The sequence below is a fragment of the Euprymna scolopes genome, chromosome 19 (genome assembly GCF_053919585.1).
Source record: "Euprymna scolopes isolate OS-2025 chromosome 19, ASM5391958v1, whole genome shotgun sequence".
Classification (NCBI taxonomy): domain Eukaryota; kingdom Metazoa; phylum Mollusca; class Cephalopoda; order Sepiida; family Sepiolidae; genus Euprymna; species Euprymna scolopes.
The window spans coordinates 19,163,813-19,185,988 of NC_136500.1; the positions used below are offsets into that span (position 1 = coordinate 19,163,813).

A 22,176-nucleotide genomic window follows, 5' to 3' on the forward strand; every position below is an offset into this window, starting at 1 on the left:
CCAACCCCTTTTTTACCCTGCCTTGCATAAAACGAAAGTAAATATATCCAACATTCAAACCCTTCATGCTGAACAGCTGTGTTAAAAATAATCAGCTAATTAGTACAGGGAATTAATCTTGTACATTCAAATATATAAACATATCTAACTTTATACGAATAGAAAAGATATATAAGGTTATTGAATGTGAAAGATTTTAATGTTTTTCAAGAGACTCGTTTTCAAAGGGAGATAACTCTTAATGCAAGAAATGAATATACGCTGAATCATGATAGTTTTTTTTTTTTTTCGAACTCTTTAACGTTTGAAAATTCCTTCCAATTTTCATCCACATCAAATTTTTCTCGCTCAAATTCGTCTACAAGAATCGAAAACAATGCCGAAAGACATTGGCGCTTATCTGGCTGAACAACAACGGAATAGTACCGGACAAACAACATTGAAATGGACAGAACTGGAAGAATTATACAACAAAAAGTAAGCCTCAAGCCAAATTATCGTCCTTTCAAAAAATACGAAGCCGGTTGCCTTTCATTTCTTTGTTAACTAAATCAAAAATAAACATACAAAATACTTTATTATTATTATTAATAACATCGATTTAAATGCGTTTTATAGATTTTAATAATATCGATTTAAATACGTTTTATAGATTTAAAAAAATAATGAAAATTAAAAAAAAAACGTTTTTACTTTTATCATGTTTTTTTAAATAGTTGTACGGTTGAAAAATAATGGCTTTTTTCTTTGCTTTAGAGCCACAAATGAAGCATTATAATTGGTTTTTAAACTTTAATTCTAACCAGAAACCACGTCATATTCGTTAATTTAAAGACTTCTAAACCCCTTTCGAAGATCCAATGCGACGACGTAAACACTATTTACAACTATCCCCCTTCATTGTTTATCTTCAGTATTTGAAATAAAATTGACTTCTTGTGTATCTGTATTTTTCGTCGTCTATGAGACTTTCACAATATCTTTTATTACTTTTGAATTGATTATTTAGGGGAAAATTGCAATAGTGTAAAATAGATGTACTTCTACAGAATTTGAACCGAACTGTTTTTTGTTTTTTTAAACTAATAGTAACAAAAGTTCTAGTTTTTTTTTTCGGCAACAGTTGATTCGGTTCAAATTCTGTATATATTAAAAAAAATAAATAAATAAAAAAGCATCAATTTTTTAAATTTTTTAAGATTAAATAAAAATTATGACGAAAATATATCCACTTGTCTGGTTTCTTAATTTGATACTTATACGGAGAAGGTACCGGGCTGAAATAATAACGATATTTAGAAAAACCTTAACATCAGAAGGAGAGGGCGTTTTTACCTATTGTGTACTTTCACCTAACAATGTAATAAACACAAGATACCGTAAAACTTGAATTACTTATGCCGTGCTGAGATAATGGGTTTGTATTACTGTACACATAGATTCGAAAAAGTTGTCAAAAAACAAATATATAACAAATAAATGTTATCAAAAGCAAGATAAATTACTTTTCTGCTTTTCTTTTGTGTTTTTATTCAATGTAACATATTTATTCAGCTCGAAAAAAATAGTGTTTACCGATGTATTCGAAAATTCAAGATGGCGTCTCACACCCTCTTTAACACCGTAAGTATGGAAAAAGGTGTTATAAATAAAAAAAAACTATACAAAATACTATTAAAAACCCGCCGAATATATGTCAACCTATGTCACGGTAACATATATTGAGCGAGTTTTTAATAGTATTTTATCCGGTTTTTTTATTCATAACATCTTTTCCCACACTTGCCGTGTTAAAGAGAGAATCAGACGCCATCTTGAATTTTCCAATACATCGGTAAACACTGTATGTTTTTTTAGCTGAATAAACATGTTACATTGAATAAAAACACGAAAAATATATCCAGTTTGGTAGAAAAGTAACTTATCTTGCTTTTGATAACATTTATTTGTTATATATTTGTTTTTTGACAACTTTTTCGAATCTATGTGTACAGTAATACAAACCCACAATTTAATAAAAAAAAAAAAATATTGTAAAACTTGAATTTAACTTGAAAATATTACGAAAAACATAGCACGGTGCCTTCTCTGCGTAAGTACCATTTTAATATTATCATCCTAACTTTTATACTATTTAAAAGAATAAGCTTCAAATAAACTGCTAATATTTTTTTTAATTTTACAGCATACAAAAATAATGATGTAAAGATAGGAGCTTGGTTTTAGATGCATTAAAAGTAACCAGCCACCTTTTCCCCCATTGTACCACGCGCTCAAGATCAGAGGAGAGAGAATCAGAGAGAACTTTGACATTTACGGCCTTTGATGTGTTGCCATAGATAGTCGTGTCATCAGCATAGATGTCAATGAATGATTTAAGTGTGTGTTTTGGGAGATTATTGATGTAGATCATGAAGAGAGTTGGGCCCAGGATTGATCCCTGAAGGACTCCAGCATTAATACTGAGGGTCTCTGATTTCTGCCCATCAAACACTACTCTTATGAGCTTATCAGAGAGAAATGATTTAATGATTGAGAAAAAATTTCCAGTTATACCGTAGTTGGAAATCTTGTAAATCTAAATGGAAACCAACTTGAAAACAACAAATATATGCTATTAACTTTTCAAAATCTTTGGATTCGGCATTAAATAACCTTAAAAGGGTTGACATGCCGTAAAACAAAAACAACCAACCAACCAACCAACCTTAGTGGGGAATGCCCTTTTCTCTTCCCTGCAACCTCTTTCCCACAGGAGACGTTGCGAGCCTGTCTTTGTTTTATCGTTACTTCCATGGCAAGTGCTCGTCTGAGCTCCAATTTCTGGTCCCCTCTCGCCAATCTTTCACAATAAACACCGGTCTAGCTGAAACCACTGTCAAAAATTTTCCCCACTTTTTATCTGTGCAAAAACCAAGACATAGATTCCATGAACAAAGCTTCTTTCTAAGAAGTGCACGCCTGTGGAACTCTGTTCCGTTTGCCTGTTTCCCACCTGACTACAACCTGGATGTCTTCCAGTCCAACATAAACAAATTCCTGATGAACCGCCCCCTTAAGTAAGACACTTTATCAAATCTCCAATAGTAACGTACTGTACACGTAATAACCCTTATCCCCGAATGGCTTCTGGGCCTTGATAAGTGGTGACTACCTTGTAAAAAAAAAATGAAAATGCGAGACAAAAATCGTGTTTACGCACACCCATGTTTTAAAAATCTAGCAAAAATAAAATAATTGTCATATTTTCCTGAAATTTTCAGTATTTATTATTAAATATTGAATAAACTTACATAATAAAAGTAGGTTTCGATAAATATATTTAGAGGAAATATTTTTTTTAGGTGTTCCATCCAACCCCCCTATATTTCATGTTTCGAAAATTAAACAAAATAAATGTAGGTCGATAAAAATTTCAACATTTTTGAAATCTGAAAAGATCAAATAATTAAAAAATAGTTATCCCGTTATTTTTTTCATTTACCTTAAAGTTGTAAATAAAATTGAACATAAAATCAATATTACTATCTTAAAAAGAATAAACACTTTTCCTGATAATTTTTTTTTCTCCGTAATATAATTGTTTGAATTACAACAACAACAAAAAAAAAATATTTTTAAAAAGCTTTAAATGATATTAATTTAAAATATTACGCAATATGAAGTTTAAACAGATTTTTTTATATAACAGGTTTCCAATAATACAAAAAAATATAGTCATATAATAGAATATATAACTCTTGAGGTAATAAAAATTGCAAAAGCAAAATCGACTAAAAAAAATTTGTTTCGATTTGATTATTTAAAATGACAGAGAGTGATAATCTAATTGTGCGCCTTTTTCCAAAAAAGTATGGATGCCTGTAAGCAGCAGCATCTTTAGATACATGTATCAACAGAACAGGTTAAAATTGATTTTATCGTCTGTGTAGTTCGTTATTATAAATCTATTTGTTTTATAAAAGGTAAGTCTTATATTGTTTTTTATCCATTTTTTTTGTGCATTTCATAAATTTCTGCATAAATGATCTTCCATAGAAATTAACCCAGACTATAGTAAACACACAAAATGATGACATCACTAGTTAATATGTACAATGATGACGTTCTACACAACGGTTTGGAGATGCCTAGTGTTTTTATTCACTTTAAAACTTTTTAAAAATAGCCGCTAATGGTCACTTACGTACGCAAGTTTTTTTTTTTTATTACCTAGCTGCAGTTTTATTTGTTTTATTCGACTTCTTGTTAAATGCAAAATATTTCTGTAAAAAAAAAGAGTTGATTTTATTTATTAATTTATTATATTAGTCTGAAAAACAAAATAATTTCGGTAAAAAAAAATGTTATTAAATTGTTAGGTGAAAGTACAGAATAGTTACTAAATGCCCTCTTTTTCTCATGTTAAGAATGGCTTTCTAAATGATATTTCAGCACAGTTCAATAAGTGCACCAGTACCAGAAACATTTAAACTGTAAGATTATCTAAAATTCTTAAATCCTTAATTATTGCTATTTAGCAGTTGTTAATGAATTTTTGGATATATTAATATTTCCGACATGCCAATTAAGCACTGTTGTTTTGCTAGAAGCCATATATTTTAAAAATCGATCAGTCGACTCTATCTTAACAAGCACCAAAAATTCAATTAAACAAAAGTAAAAATTGCCTCTGTCTAGAAAGAATTTTTTTTTCACTGACCGAGGACAGAAAAGATGAAATATAATATAAGAACAAATATTACACTTTGTTCCGAGCCAAGCGGTCAATATTTTTATGAATTTTCTAACATTTAATTGTCAACATGGATTTTAGCAGCTTTTCTTAGATGCAGCAAATGTCAACAAGTTAGCTAAGAAGATTTACTTGATTAAATTTCTTCTATGGAAGTATCCAAAGCATTTATGTTGCTCTTGATGTAAAGAAAATCTATTATCAGCATCATATATAATCCTGTCTCATTTTTTATTAATTTTTCTTTCCAGACTGTGGCATCAGCTGACACTAAAGTTACTTGAATTTGTGGAAGATCCGATCTTCAGCAAAGGAGATGGACTTCTGCGTGTAAGTAATTTCCCTATAATACCCACCCCCTCCACTCCATCCCAAAAAAGTAACTAATTAAATTTTTTTTTCTTCAGGGAGGTATGGAAGTATTCGGACAACTATTCTTCTTTTAATTGTATTTAAAATGACAACTTTTAAAGGTTTTCGACTATGCTGAATATGAAAATCACATTTAAATTTTGCAAAGACAAGTAGTTATTGAAATATAAAGACTTGTATTATGCACTGTAATTCTCTGGCGCCCATGTTTTTATGTGCAATAAACAAGTCTACTTCTATGAAGTAGACTTGTTTATTGCACACAGGTGCATCTCTTCATGTGGATCCATGCTGCAATGGCTAAAAGCATTGATTAACTATCTAATATATAGAATGTTATATGTCTGTCTGTCTCTATATTTTCAAACTCTATCTCCACCGAAACTAAACTGGTGCTATCAGATCAAACTGTCTATTGGCTTCCTGAGACGAAATGCACCTATATTGATTTTCTGTTTTTTGTTTTCTATTCTCGTTTGTAAAGCTTAATTATGTTCTGCAAAAACAAAAACAGCCCCCTTCCACCCCTTTTCCAGTTTTTTTCTCCTTCCCAACCCCGTCGGTGGGGCATTAGAATACACCGACTGCCCCCTGCAGAGAGTAAAAGTCCCTCAATGGGGCCAAGTGTTGGCCGTGGGTGGCGACCTGTAATACTCTAGAACAGGATCCTGGTGGCTGAGTACCTCATGACCCGGATCCAAGTGGCCGTGAGTCTACAACACTTTACTTTGGCCCTTACTTCAGCTAGACGAGTGGTCAAGAAAGCCCAACCCAATCAATCTGCTAGTCATGCTAAGCCCTAATAACGGTAAATTCTCACAAAAAGAGAAATACAAATACATTACACATAAACACCTTTAAAAAAAAAGAAAACAAAAAAATATACTAATACTAGAAGGCAAGGGCCAATCAAATAATGAAACCTGATGCGACAACAAACCCTTTATTATAACTTGCTGGGCCCAAGTAAATAAAGAAACCGTCATAAGCAGATACACTCACTGTTTGAGTATATCATCCTTGTATCCCTGAGATGTTTGGGCAAATGGGTTTCCCCCCTAACCACCTCCCAATTTAGGGCTCCGAGGAGGGTGAGGAGCAAGGATGATGACAGAAACAATATAATTTATGGCTTCCAAAAAAAATCAAAAGACCCCATCCAGAGAGTGAAGATCAATCAGACTCGGATATAGAATTAGATAATCATAGAATATTCCCAAGATTCATTGTTTTGAAATCTATGGAGAGCAGTACTCCAATCACCAAATTGCCCCCATTCATTATCGAAAAAGAAATCGGATTTATAACCAAAACTACGCAAATCAAAAAACTAAGTAACAACACCCTCCTTATAGAAGTACCTAATAAACTCTCAGTAACTGCACTCCTAAATATAAACCACATCCACAACCTCAAAATAAAAGCCTACCCCCACATCACCTTGATCTCTTCAAAGAGTGTGATAAAGAGCCCAGAACTTGCACTTTGCTCGCCAGATGAAATTAAAAATAACTTAAAGGAGCAAGGAGTCACAGAAGTCAGAAGAATAAACATTAAAAAAAATTAACCAAATGATTTCAACGAACACCTACATCCTAAACTTCAATGCTCTGAAACCTCCCACAGAAATAAAAATCAGCTATATAATAGAAAAGGTAGAAATCTATATTCCAAACCCATTACGATGTCACAACTGCCATAAATTCGGCCATCATAAAGATAGATGCACCAGACCAGCAACATGCATAAACTGTGGTGGAATTGGAGAACACATCAATTGTGAAATGCCATCAAAATGTGCAAACTGCAAACAAAAGCAGCTGATTCAAAGGAATGCGAAGTTTGGAAGAAGAAGGAAAAACAAATAACAAAAATCAAACACACTAGAAATCTACCATATCCGGAGGCAAGAAGACTAGTTGAGGGCACACCAGACTCCCCAACATATGCAAGTATAGCTAAAATTACAAATAGCACGATCTCAAAACAACCTGACTGAATTGACGAAAGAATTAAAGTTACTGGTGGAGACATTAATGGAAAACTTAACTAAATGGGACCTGAAGAATCCCCAGTCCCAGAGAGATGAGGCTGAAACTCCAAATTTATCCAATACTACGACTAAAACCAAGGATCTTTCACCTACCAAATAAAAAGCTCCTAAGAAAAATCAACATAACAAACAGAAATGTTGCTGGTTGAGGATGAAAACAAATTCGGATTAATCGAAATTAAGAGCCAAGAAAGACACTCAAGACAAAAAAAAAATCAAGAACCCCCCCCTCCTCTCCAAAAAACAAAAAAAAAACAAACTAAAAAGCCTGGAGACCGAAAAATCTCGCCAATGTTCCCAATCTAGATCCAAACCAGAAATATCACCAAATGAGGTATCAAACCAAAAACCTAAAATAATACAAAAAATGGAAGTGGATGAACATTTGCAAATATCTACAAAACCTTCCCAGAAGCAAGAAAGCTGATAGAAGCAACAAAACATACAGATGTATAATCACAATAATAGACAGTCGAAATACAAAACATTACACACAGAATCATACAATGGAATTGTAGGGGTATAAAAGCGAATTACAACAAGCTACTGGTACTCATATCAAAGTTAAACCCTGCTGCCATCTGCTTACAAGAAACCTTCCTACAAGAAAAAACAAACTGCAAATGAAACACTACGGAGCAACAATTTTATCAACAACACAGGACACAGAGCTAATGGAGGTACAATAATACTCGTCAGGAAAAACATACCCCATAGCAAAATAAATATTAAAACAAAGCTACAAGCAATAGTAACTCAAATTACATTATATAAAACCATCACTATCTGTTCCATATACATACCCCCTAACGAAACTATAAATACAAAAGAAATAAACGACCTTATAGAACAACTCCCCAAACCCTACCTTTTGCTGGAAGACTTCAAAAGCCACAACCCAATATGAGGTAGTAAAAAGCTTGAGCCCAAAGGTAAAACATTGGAACCACTCATAAACAACACAACATCAACCTATTTAAACCCTGCCACTGGATCAGGATCATTGATAGACCTAAGCTTATGTGACTCAAAAACTTTTATGGACTTTACATGGAAAATATATGATGAGATACATATGGAAGTGATCACTTCCCAATCGTACTGGAAATATCCACTCTGAATGAGGAAACTCCCTTACACTGGAAACTGAAAAGAGCAGACTGGGAGAAATTCCAAAGAGAATGTAAAAAAAGATTAATAAGAAACGAAAATCAAGATCTAGAAGATATTCACTTTACAGAAACTCTTACCACTATAGCAAAGGAATGCATACCTAAAGGACAAACAAAAGCATAAAGAAACAAACCATGATTCAATGAAGATTGGCAAAAAGCAAAAACATTCTGGCGTGCAGCTCTACGAAAATTCAAAACCACACCAACTACCCAAAATTTAACTGAATTTAAAATACTCAGAGCAAAATTATGCAGAACAATAAAAGAATCAAAAAAAAGAAAGCTGGAAAGACTATGTAAGTAAACTCAACACAAATGCAAAACCCAAACAAATTTGAGAAATGGTAAGAAAAATTTCTGGAAAACCTCAAACCTCCACAGGACAAAATAAAACCACCACTAAAACAGAAATAGCAAATTAACTAGCCAAAACCTATGCAGAAAACTCAAAAACAAATAATAATCAACATTTCCAGAAAATCAAAACAAGAGGAAAAAAATTAAAATTTTCATCTAATAACATGGAACGCTACAACAAGCCGTTCACTATGACAGAGCTAAAAAAATTCAATAGAAATGTCATGTAACACAGCGGAGGGACCTGATGAAATCTGATATGAATTCATCAAACAACTCCCCCAGTAATCCCTTGAATATTTACTACACATGTACAATAACATTTGGACAACGGGAAAACTACCAAAAACCTGGAAGACAACAACAATTATACCAATCCCTAAGCCAAACAAGGACCATAGCAACCCACAAAACTATAGACCAATAGCCTTATGCAAAGCAATTGAATGCATGATAAACAACAGACTAGTCTGGTATTATGAAAAGAATAATAAAATAACTAAATATCAATGTGGTTTTAGGAAAAAAATGAGCACAAATGACAACTTAATCAGATTGGAAACCTACATCAGAGAAGCTAACAAGAACACCTTGTTGCCGTCTTTTTTTACTTAGAAAAAACATACGATACCTTGGAAATATGGGATATTAAAAGATCTACACAAACTCGGATTAAGAGGCAGACTCCCAATATTCATCCAAAACTTTCTATCAGATAGAATCTTTAGAACAAAAATAGGACCAACTCTGTCAAAATCAGAAAAACAAATCGAAGGAATTCTACAATTAAGCATACTCTGTGACTCTATTCAATATCAAAATAAATGACATAATCCATTGTCTCAATCCTCGGGTAAATGGCTCTATATATGTTGATGACATTGTGATCTGCTATCAATCAAATACATGAACACTGTTTCTTTTTTGAGAAATATGCTAGTCAGTTCTAAGTGACATTCTGGAGATGCAATCTTTACTGCATGCATTGTTAAATAAAAGTGGCATAAAAATGATGAAATATAGATTAAGTAACGGGTTTTGTTTAAAACATAAGTTCCTGACTTCAAAAAGATGCACTCGGAAGATCAGCTGAAATGTTGATAGTAGTAATCTAAATAATACAAGCCCTTATCTAAAAAAATTCCAAAACATCTTTTTTGGTCCCCCAATTTATCAGGGAGGGACCTATGTTTTCAGTGGCATCCTCCGTCCGTTAGTCCGAACGATTGCCAGATAACTGCCTATTAGTTTTTCCTGAAATTTTGCCATAAATTGTATTTCATTAAATAGATGTGCACAATAAAAAAAAAAATTTTTTTGCAAAAATTCCCATTACATCCCCAGGTAAAAGATAAAAAATGCCCCAAAATGACATGTTTTGCCCTATAACTTTTGATCCATCCATTAGATTTTTCTGAAACTTGGCCAAAATCTGGAGTCCATTCTTCTCAATATAAATGCAGTATGAGTGACCCTGGTAAAATTCTGGTTCATGTCCCCAGGGACTTTTAGTGCTAAAAAAGTTTGTGGATCTTTTTTCATATTTCTCAAAAAAACAAACTTGATATCTCTGACTATATAGTGGTTTTTCATGGTGATCAACTCATATATACATGTGTTAAGGCCTAAAACTGCACCGTTATTGATTTACTCTGGGATGCGGTGTCCCCTGGGGCTCAAGAGGTCAAAAATGACACTTTTTTCCCCATAGCGTTTGATTCATCCATTAGATTTCCCTGAAACTTGGCCAAAATGTGGAGGCCATTGTTCTTAATATAAATTCAGTATGGGTGACCCTGGCAAAATCCTGGTTTGCATCTCTCTGTACTTTCAGGGCTAAAAAAAAATGCCTTTTTGGGGCTCTTATTTCATATTACTCAAAAAGTTACTATGTATGTCTATAGAGTGGTTTTCCATGGTGCTGAATTCAAATATACATGTCTTAAGGTGTGAAACTGCATCATTTGTCCATTTTTCACTGGGTTCAGCGTTCCCAGGAGTTCAAAATTGCAAAAAATGACATTTTACCCCATAATTTTTGCCCCATCCATTAGATTTTTCTGAAACTTGGTGAAAATGTGAAGGCAACTGTTTTTCATATAAATTGAGTATCATTGACCCTGGAAAAATTCTGCTTCGCATCCCTCGGGAACTTTTAAGGCTAAAAACAACCCTTTTTGAGGCTCTTTTTTTTTTCTTTTTTTTTTTTTTTTTTTTTTTTTTTTTTAACATATTTCTCCAAAACTTTATATGTAGGTCTATATAGTGGTTTTCATACCGACATTTATGTTATGAAGAAAGTGAAGCAAAATGTAGTAGGCAAAAAAAAAATTAGGAACACAGATAGGAAATAGTCAGTATCGCCCACCTCTAGAAGAGAGGGATTTCTTGGCTGTAATAACCATAAGAAGCATAAAAAACAAGAAATAATAAATAAAAAAAAAAAATTAAAAAAAATAAAAATAAAAAAAAGCAGAAAAAAAACCTTGCTTCTCGCAGACATGTGGTTCGTCACAAAAAACAATCCAATCACCAGAACCACCTATACACAATCTGCAGGACACTGTGTGACTGCTTTCCAGCATCATGCCTTTATAGCGGCCGGGAATAATATATATATATATATATATAATCGCGTGAGAACTGACGCGATTCTACGAGAATTGCATGGGGTCAACGCTAATAAAAACCCATGGACACCATCTTGGAACTCTCTCTTCCGCTCAGCCCGAAACACAACAGACGTATCCGAGGTAAGCTCTCTATTTCCCCTCATTTCGGTAATTGCTAATTCTGCTACACTCCCCCCTGATCTCATGACATGATCACAAACAGGGTAGGGGGGGGGCAGTTGTCTTTGTCGGATACTTCTTCGAAGAACCGGAGGCAGCACTTCCTCCTTGCCATCTTCCTCATTGCCACCAGTCTGTTCCATAGGTGGTGTTTCACAATCAGAGCAGGGGGGCAGTATCCGTCTTTGTCGGGTACTCCTTCATAAAGGCAAGACAGGTGGTCCCTCTACCACTTCAGTATATGCATTATATGGCTCAAAATCCTCTCCGTCGTCCTGCATCATACTCTCTGTCCTTTCAGAAGACATCGTACTGTCTTCCTCTTCCTCTTCCTTCGATGTAACAACATAATGGTGAGGGCGCAGATCTTTCACGTGGCGAGGCACACCATCCACCAAAATCGATTGAGGGCTGATTACCTTGGTCACTTCACCCTTGCTGAACCTCGTGGTACACCGATTTTGCGGTCTTTTGACTCACATGCAATCTCCAACCTGGTAAGAGCTGTTCTTGGGACCTGAAGACGCAGTTACGAGATTGGTCTCCTTTACTCAACTTCGTATTGATAAATCCTGTTGGTAAGCGAAGTAAAAGATGTCATCTCTTGGTGTGATGTTATACCAGTAGACAACCTCCTGTATGGGACAGCGCATTCTAGCCGCTATTCGTTTCACTGTACAGTGACATCGCTCCGCTATGTCATTCCCGGCTGGAGCATATGCACAACGGAATTGCAAGTGAACTCCCCATTTATGTGCAAATACTTGGAACGTGTTGCTGCAGAAAGCCGTGTCCTTGTCTAAAAGGATTTCATGTGGCAAGCCACGCTTCAGGACCACTGCCTCCAACTGATGAATCCCGCTTGCCGAGTTCGGCCTCGCCAATTTCCTCGTGATAACCATTCCAATTCTCTGCCAATTCTCGTTCACTTCCAGCTTTCCCTTTTTCCACTTGACTGGAGGTGGGTCAATGGACTGACATTCCTCACATTTCCGTATGACCGGTTTAATGGTTGCTTTTGTCGTGGTTGGGCAACTTCTCCTGACAAAGTAGGTAGTGTGTCGCATCCCCGGATGTCCACTACCTTTGTGAATAGCCATGATTTGACTCTCATCCAGCTCGTCTGTGTGAACCGCACATATCACCAGGTCAAGCCCGTTTTTCTTTTTCATTGCCTCAAATCACTGCTGTGGTACTTGTGTCAATCGGTCAGCGATGTTTCGTGCTGATGGAACCAGCGTTACATCCATTGTCAGCCTGTACTCTTTCACAAGCTCCTTGAGAGTGCTTAGTCGCCTCCTAATAAGCATCTCGCTTGCTGCTTTGATGCATACTTGCGCCTTTCCAGTTAGCGTGTCCGAGACCCAATGGTATACGCAGACAGAATCTGTCTATGTGTAGCACCTTGCTCTGCCACTGAAGAGCTAAATTGATGCCTTTCAATACGGTGTCCAGTTCGACTAAGTTGATATGTTGAGAGTCATCTTAGGTCGCAGCCAACATGCATCTTCCAACACAGTTTCACGCATCTCCAAGGCTGCACCAATTGCTAGGGAGCTAGCATCGGCCCATAACTTCAGCTCTTTGCAGTCCAACACCAATTTCCCCGGGCTGGATCGTTCTGCTGCACAGATTCTAAGGTTTCAAACATCATACGATGCAGTACGGCGTCCCTTGCTTCATCATCCCAGCCCTTCGTTACCAAACTTACTCTCCTTCTGAGTATTCCACAAACCACATGAAGCCAACTGCACACCAGAAAGTGTTCGCAAGTCGACCACACAGGGAAAACATTATTTGTCGCGTAACAATGCTGGGAGCCTCTGGAATTGCATTTCCTCGCTTTCACCACAGTTCACTGCGTTCCATCCTGACCACCAATCCCAGCACCCGTGCACCGTTCTTCAACCATTCTGGGTTCTTGCACTCCAACCCGAACTGCGCTAGGTGTTCTCTTACACGGGTTGCGGACACCACGTCTTCATTGACAAAAATGCCATCAACGTAAGCAGATGCTGCGTGGCTTACAACAGACAATTGCTCTCATTATCAGAGGAGCCACATTCAAACCGAACCTCAAACGGGTCAGGCAGTATTTTTTCCAGTCAATTTCCACAGTCTGGTATGAGCACAGTGTCGCATGGACCCGAACTTGTAGGTATGCTCTCCTGAGGTCCAGTAGACACGTTAGCACCTTTTTGTCTCCATTCACGCAGCTTAGCTGCACAGACATCTGTGTTGGCTGTAAACGTGTCTATGTAATGATTTAGCTCCCGGTAGTCCATCACCGGGCGCACTTTGGTTTTGTTCTGCTGTATCACAGCTATCAGGGGAATTAGGCCTTTGGGAGGGGTCCCAATTTATCCTCTGGGTACAGCACGAACCAACCATTATCTAGCCAGGTGCGGATTTCTGCCGGGACTGGGTATTCTGACACTTGATTGTGTAGCCTTTCGGTGCAGCCCACGTTCTGTTTTGATGGTCAAAGGTGGTGGTGAAATCCGGTTCATTAATAGAAATGGTTGCGCATTTAATATTTTTCCTGCCTTAGTCGCACTAGTCCTGTAGGCTCGACAACAACACCTCCCAGAGCTTTTATGGCATCGATCCCTAGAAGTAAGTCAAACCCCAGCAGTTTGCCACGCACCACCAACACATTGATTTTGGCAGGCACACCTTCATCAGTGGATACAGAGACTGCTCCAACACCGCAGCACGCATGGGATATTCCACCAAGCGTTTTGACATTCACGCCTGTTTTTCTCCAAGACCGGCACCGGTCTGCATGTAAAATCGTCCTAGAGCATCCTGTATCAATAAGTGCCAAACATCGTGTCCTGTCAACATGAATGCTTATCATCGCATCTTGGTGGGGAAGGAGACTGGCGCTTATGCGTCCTCCCCTTGCTCGTTTCCCGAGCAGTTCCGAGCCCAGTGTCCACTCTCACCACACCGGTAACACCATGTTCCACGTTTTCGACAGTCCTTTGCAAGATGGCCTTTAACATTTAATTTGAAACATTCAATTCAAATTTATTGGCAAAAATAGAAAATAACAAAAAGCAACGAGCCATGTGAAAAAGAGAGAAGACATGTTTATTTACATTCACACGCAGTCCGAATGTTTGTTCAAGGCTAATTCATGCTTACACTATAAAGGCTCAAATTTACGGCCTCCTCTGGCAGGTTCTTCCACTGAGCAGAAACAGAAAGAGTGAATTTTGTCTTTCTTCTGCTGAGACAAAAGTGTTGACGATACATCTGCTGCAAGGTGACCATGGTGACCATGACTTGGCACAGTGGTGAAAAACTTGGAAAGTAGATTTAAATTCCCATTGATGTGTTAGACCAGAATCGGGTCCTTTTATGACCATAGAACAACAATTGGCACTTGTCCAAAACTTCCCATCCTATGAAAAAACAAAAGTAAAGAAAAACCTGTATGCGTTATGTACTTGTGACTGAAAGAAAATCTTGTGCACTAAAAATCACTAGATTGATCAGGTAGTTTTATTTTTATAAAGCATGAGTTTTTCCAATGCCCCCTCCCCTCTCCCCATGTTACAAACGACTTTCTAAAATCTGACAAGTTTGAAATATTTGGAGTTATTTCCTTTGCTCCTTCAAACTTTTCAAAATGGCGTTTTGTGTCGGTTGTTTCACGTTTAGCCATAAAATTTGATTTTCTTATTTAAAAATCAATTATCAATTTACGTGATTTTTTAAAAAATATTTTCTTTCCATTACAGGTATGTACATCATTTTTTTTTCCTTTTTAGTTTTTTAACCTCATTATGCAAAAATGGCATTTTGTTGAAAAGTATTCTAAAAGAAAAAAATTTGATTACAATCTTCAGTTATGGTATGATGTGATGCCCCTTCTCTCTCTCTCTCTCTCTCACTACTACCAGACTTGTGTTCAACTTGTAGTTTCAAATGTATAGAGAAATTTTAATTTAAAAATTATCCTTTGAGTATATATCACAAACCTGCCTAGTTTACAGTGTTAAAACAAGTAAATAGAGTGAAAGTCTCTTTAATTTCGGTTCGGTTTGGTTGTTTTGTTTTACGTCATATCAACCCTTTTTTAGATTATTTAATGCTGAATCCAGTTATTTTGGAAATAATATTCATGTTGCATCCAGTTATTTTGTAGAAAGTTTTTATTCTTCAAGCTCTTTGTATCTTCAATCGATAGTTTGTAGTGTTTGGTTTGGTTTGGTTGTTTTATAGTGAATTTTATCGTTTTTATTCCTTGCTCTTCAGAACATGAATGAGTTTTGAAATGAAAGAGGGAAAAGGGTTACAGTATTAATATTTGGTAAATTTTAAATTTGGAAACCAGTCAAGAAGTGGGGGAGAAAGGGGAAATGAGAAGAAGGAAAACGGGGGGGGGGGTTGCAGTACATAATAAAGTTTTGCAAAAAGGAAGTAGAAAAACAAAAAGCATCAATGTCAGGAGCATTTTGTCTCAGGAAGCCAATATCTTCTGGTAGCAGCAGTCTTCAAGTGCAACATGCAATATCCTGTTAATTTTAGGAGAGGAGGTGGGTGATAAAATTTGGATTTGAACAAAATGTACCTTTTTTTTTTTCTTTATAAATGTACAATTCTTTTATTCTTTCTTTCTTTCAAGGTTACATTAAGTTAGTATTTTCAGGTTTGTTTTTTTTTTTGCAAATAAAGTTAGTCCTATCTAAAAGAAAAGAGCTACTTGTCAATATGGTGGGCTTAATGTATGGTTTAAAAACTTTAGTAAATGAAATACTAAAGAAATTTTTTTGTCAAATTGTGTTGCTGTCTGTTTTTACAGGTGATGCATACTTGCTGTCTCATTAACGGCATAGTAGCCTTTTTCCATTTTCAGATACAACATCAAGCTTCATAACCATCTAAATCTGAGCTGTTTTAATTTTTTTAATTAGAAAGATTGACTTAAAGAGCCAAACTCTCCAACAGCAATTTTAGTATATGCCATATTTATTTAGAAATAATGAAATTAATTCTAAGATTAACTTTAAATAAAAACATTTTCGAATTCAGAATAAAGCTCAATGTAATAAACGTGGATATTTTTTTGAAGAGAAGTTAAAAGTGATTGATCAGAAGCAGGCAACCTTATGACTTAAAATGAGCTGTCCTCCTTTTTTTGCTGAGTCATAACAGATAACCTTTAAAGGAACACACCAAGTGTCACACACATTCCAAAGTCCACCAAAAATTAAATGGGATTTCTTTTATTGGTTCTATATTTCCCATTGATACCAAATTATGTGACCACAATGATGTTTCTTACCACTGCAGCATCACTATCTTTCAAAACACACTTGCTATAATGCTGCTTTTATTTGAGAAAAAAATTGGTTCTTGTTTAGAATTCCCCCATATTAAAAAGACAAAAAGAAAAATCTGTATGTTGTACATAACTATGATTAAATGAAAATATCATATTCCAAAAATTATGTAAATTGACCAAGTACTTTTATTTTCACAAAGATCATTTTTAAGCAATTAATGAGAATTAGTAGGCATTATAGCATATATCTAGTGTAGTATGAAGTATTGTTGAGTTATCCTCCTTTTGTTTTTTTAGATATTTTTCAAAAAGGCAAGCAAGAAAGCCATTTCTCAGATACTTATGAAATTTGATTTTATTATTTAAAAATAAATTTATGTGATTTTTGGATTATAATATTTTTCTTTATCACACATTTTTCTTCTTTTTTTTTTTTTAATATAAGGGAATTCTGGACAAGAGCCAAAATAATTTTTTTTTAATCTTTAATGATTCCAAGAAAAAAAATATTCCCTTTGTTTCTCCCTGATTAGAAATACTTTAAGAGGAGTTCCAGAAACCATCCAACTTTCCACCGTGCAAAATTTCAGTTTGATGAGATAAATAGGTTTTGAGTTATCAGCATCTTTATGACATAACATATGGAATGCTTCATACATTATGCTCAAATAACACTTTAGCTCATCCTTATATTTTTAGGCAAAGGTATGCAATCTGACGACTGACTTAAATTTTTATTAGATTGTTTTTAATTTGTAAAAACTCTTTTTTTTTGTTCTTAGTTACGTTGATCTTTTTTGTTTTGTAATTTTCCTCTTTTTTTATTACAGCTCTATGAAAATTTTATATCAGACTTTGAGCACAGGTAAATAACAATTTATCTTTCTTGAATTTAATCTCTCATATGATATGTATGTTTCAACATCGATACGTATAAATATGTATGAAAGGTATGTTTTAAAGGATAAATATCCAACAGAATACATAAGTATAAAAAGGAAATAGGGAAATTAGCAAAGACAAACTACATGATTAACACAGGTTTGTGTTGACCTGATGAAATAATGTGAAAGAGTCCTTGTCACAGGTTACCAAATATGACCTTTCCGGGTCACTGGCAACAGGTGTGAACCCTCAGCGACAAAATATAATATAAACTTATATACAACTGTCCAGTATTGATTTCTTACAAAACACACTATTGAATCTTACTCTCCGTTTTTGCAGTAGCGACGGACAGTTGAAAGGGGTGTGGTGATGACTCTTCAATTAGTGTTAGGTTCTCTCAAGACCCAGCTTCAACTGACTGATTTTGGCCTGGGAATGTGCTTATATAGTGAGATGATGGGGTAGGGTAGGTTGTCCCCTAGACCAATCGCCAATCAGTACATCATCTCGGGGAATTCCCGATCCCCTGCGTGTGTGCTGGTGATTCTGCAAACGCCCGCAGTTTTCGGTTCCCATGAACAGGGAGGTTGACTCTTGTGACCCATCGTCTGGCCCCAGAACCGAAATCATATCCGTTAGGTTCTGACATCAATTATTACTTTTCCCCAACAATAAAATGTATATGTTAGTCTTACAAAAACATAATAAAATTCATAATTTAACTCTTCCTATCAACAAGGTTGGCTGCCGCTGCCCGGGCACGCAATAATGCTTAACAATTAATACCAGCATCGTTGCTCGGCATTCTTTAGTGTTTCAGGAGTCTTAATCTCCCCCCAATGAGAGGCCCTACTGTGCCCGACGGCGGTCACGCCACAATAATTGTTAAATAGAAAACTGAAACTGGTCGTACTGCAAACACTTGTAATTTTAGTCTTCAATTCTTATGATGCAATAAAATCTTATCACTTCACTTTCCATAGTAATACAGTTGCATCTTTTCAATGTGAATAAATGATGACTGGGCGTATCATGTAGAATTTCTCTCATTGTTGTGTAATCTGGGTGCCGTAGTCATCACAAGTTTATTCTCACTTTTCTGTTTTATAGTAGTAGTGACTGTAGTTGTTCTCTTTCTTCATAACAGTAGTAGTAGTAGTAGTACTTGTCTTGTCTGTTCACATACAGGTTGAGCACAAATATATAACAACTGCAGGTCATATTTGGACTGTTTTGCAAGCATTAGTCTCCTATATAATATTTTGATTGCAGAAATTTCCCTCTGGACCAAAGTACCATAGGTTTGCAACAACAACAGCTGCTGCATGTAAATTTATTATGTCTAGACTATTAGCCACTATCTTATGTAACTTTTTAGAACGTCATTTTAGGCACATTTAGTCGTTATAATAAAATCCTACATTTGATCCTAGGAGCAACATCATCACAATCACAACCATCTTTAGAGGAAGTAGTTCCTACTTTTCCCTCTAAATAACAAGTCCTCCTACTCCTCTCATCATTGGAAGGAATTCTGCACTTTTGACATATCTGGGGTTGTACCCTTATTAACTGGATCCTATACTCATTGTCATACCATGATCTTTCCATTTCCAAATTCAAAACTAATAAAATCTCCCTTCTTACATTTCGCCAAATCTCATTGGCTGACAGCTGACAATTCATTCCAGAATCTAAATCTTTTTACAAAATTGAACACTCCAGAAATTTCCAAATATGGACACAAGAAAATTGTTCTAATACAGTTATGTTACCATGCGCAATCTTTTGTGCTTACATACATCGCATGTGTTGTTATTAAATACTTTTTTTCAACACATTAACACATGCTGATAAGCAATTATTTCATTTTTTTTTTTAAAGTTAGATAAATCTTTCTTTTCTTTAAAGTACAATTGACTACACTTTAATTACGCTACCATGCTAAATCTTGTATTTACATACATCGTACGTGTTGTTATTAAATACTGCTTTTTCGATACATCAGCACATGCTGATAAGCAATTATTTCAACTCTTTTTTATACTCCATAATTCTTTTCTTTTTAATACGATTTACTAAAATTCTTTATTTATTATGACAAATAAAAAAAACATTAAAACAGATTAAGCGAATAATATAGTGGAGACACGAATTTTTCCGAAATATTACACATTGACCTATATTGCTGAACTCTAACATTTAATCATAATCAGAATTTGATAGTTCATATACTTCAAAATCTCCTTTTGTGTGATTTTGAAGCCTTTAAACTGTTTATTCCTGACTATTTGCAAAGTGTGTGCACGAGTGTATGTGCGTTGGCGTGTGTGTGTCTGCGATCCAAATCCATCTAATACTTGCATCAATCAGACTCACCCATGGCAATATGTGGCTGGGCAGGTACAGCTAGTATTATATAATACACAATCCACTTCTATACACAACGATAGGAGGAAATCTCTGAAAACCCTCTATTCAGTACCATATTCACAACTGAAAAGGACAGCTTTAGCTTCCTATTTGCATCTTGACTTTCTGCTTTCTTGTGTTAATTCCTTGTTAATCTTTATTTCGAAGTCGAAATTTTCTCCATACATAATCCAACAAATCTTGCATACAATCTTGCTGCATTTCTGTTTTAGCTTTAACCTCATCTGGTACCTTGAATAAATTCTTATTAATTTAAATAGAAGAATAATTTTAGATATTACTTTTTTGTTTTTACTTATTTTGTAATTATTGCTAATATGATACTATGGAATGTATTCCCCTCCTCTCCACTTGGAACTTACAGCTAGGATCACTAAGAAATTAATTAGAAATCTATGAATGATAAAATATTAAAAAGGACAGGTCATTTGAATTACACAGACAAGTGACACTATTACACTTGGCTGTTCACAGCCTGGAGATCTAGACAGTATTTCGGAAAAATGCTAAAAACAGATTAAAAAAAAAAAAACAGATGTCTGTAGTTTCCAGCAACAGTAAGCTGAGGAAAAAATAGACCATTGATTTCCAGCAAAAAATAAACTTAATTAGGAAATGAGGTGAGGATGGCAACAGAGCTTGAGAAGTATCACAGTGAGAGACAACAGAATCAGTTTTAATTGATATACTTAAATTGAGAAATGGGATGTTTAGATGTAGAGACACTAGCGACAAGACCCTAATGACACCTACAAACACCTGTGTCCAACAAGTCATGTGTATTACAGTACCTATGTCTGTGTTCTTTTTATTATGTATGTGAAATTTGAACTATAACTTTGCACTTGGTGACTGCAAACACTACAATCCAAACAGTTGTTAAGAACAACAACTTTGGCAATTAGTCTAGGAAGCAGGCATAGTTAGACATTGATGAAGATTGGATTTTAACCAATTTCAAAACTCTTGGATCAATTCAACCAAATCTTAACCACATATTCTTGGTTATTGTCACATTCTACATGCCCATTTTTGTGAAGCCAGACATAGTTGTTAAAATATGATTGTATTATAAGTAAAAACAAATGAGAACTTGATAAACAAACTGACAAAAAAAAAGCTGGCATAAGCATGCAAGAAATGCCATCTCTAAAGATTATTTTTTTTTCTAACGATTATTGTTGGGATTATTTCTTTCAGAATCAATTCATTGGCATTGGTGGAAATTGTCATTCTTGTTGTTAAGCAAATCTCTGGTAAGTACTCTCTCTTTTTTGTTTTTGTTTTTTTTCTTCCATTTCTTTTCTTCCATTTCTTTATCTTCTTGTTTTTCTGTTAGCTTTTATTTAAATTTTTTTTTCCCTATTTTTCTGGAGGGTACAATGACTACGTCTTTGATACCCACTTCCCTTTCTCCCTTTACTAGTGATGATGTTCAAATTCATTCTGAAATCTATCACATGAACAATAACCAGCATTAAAGTACTCTCATGTTAGTGTATAAACGAGATGGTTTGTCTATAAAAATGAAACTATTTTTATCTATACTCTTAATTATAAGGCAGAGAGACCATGAGTTTTGTTTTTTCTTGTTGGTTCAGATAAATCCTTTGTCTGAATGCATTGCTTTACATGTTGCAGCTGAAATTCCTGGAAGAAGGGATGAAGAAGACAATTTTATCTTAAAATCTGTTTTTGATTTCCTTAATCCGTTTGCTTGTCCCTTAGTTGCCTCTTGTGATCAAGCATCCCTATCTATGAGAATTTCATGCACATGATGATCCTTCTCATCTAACTTTGAATCCTTCTATGCTTAGTTATGACTAAAATTCAAATTGCATATCCATCTTCTTAGATAAAGCGAGGTAAATCATACCTAACTACCTTTTATATTTTGCAATCATTTTACATGTAACTTCCAAAGTGTATTATTTCAGCAAAGTATTCTTTCAATTGGGAATGACAATTGTATCACCTTTTTTTTTTTTTCATCCAAGTTAAATAATTTTCTCAAATTTTTAAGGCTCTAACAATGCTTTCAGAGTTTTTCTTCCCTCCCCCCCTGTAGACATATA

General features: G+C 35.0%; 1 protein-coding gene across 1 annotated transcript in view; it reads left to right on the plus strand.

The window, feature by feature from the left end:
* The first annotated feature begins 223 nt into the window (after positions 1 to 223).
* LOC145303464 (26S proteasome non-ATPase regulatory subunit 13-like) overlaps positions 224 to 22,176 on the plus strand; it is a 48,116-nt gene continuing 26,163 nt past the window's right edge. Inside the window, exons 1-4 of the mRNA XM_080144803.1 lie at positions 224 to 477; positions 4,987 to 5,065; positions 17,611 to 17,645; positions 21,302 to 21,357. Coding sequence (XP_080000929.1) covers positions 377 to 477; positions 4,987 to 5,065; positions 17,611 to 17,645; positions 21,302 to 21,357 — 271 coding nt within the window. The 5' untranslated portion in view covers positions 224 to 376. The remainder of the gene's footprint in view (positions 478 to 4,986; positions 5,066 to 17,610; positions 17,646 to 21,301; positions 21,358 to 22,176) is intronic.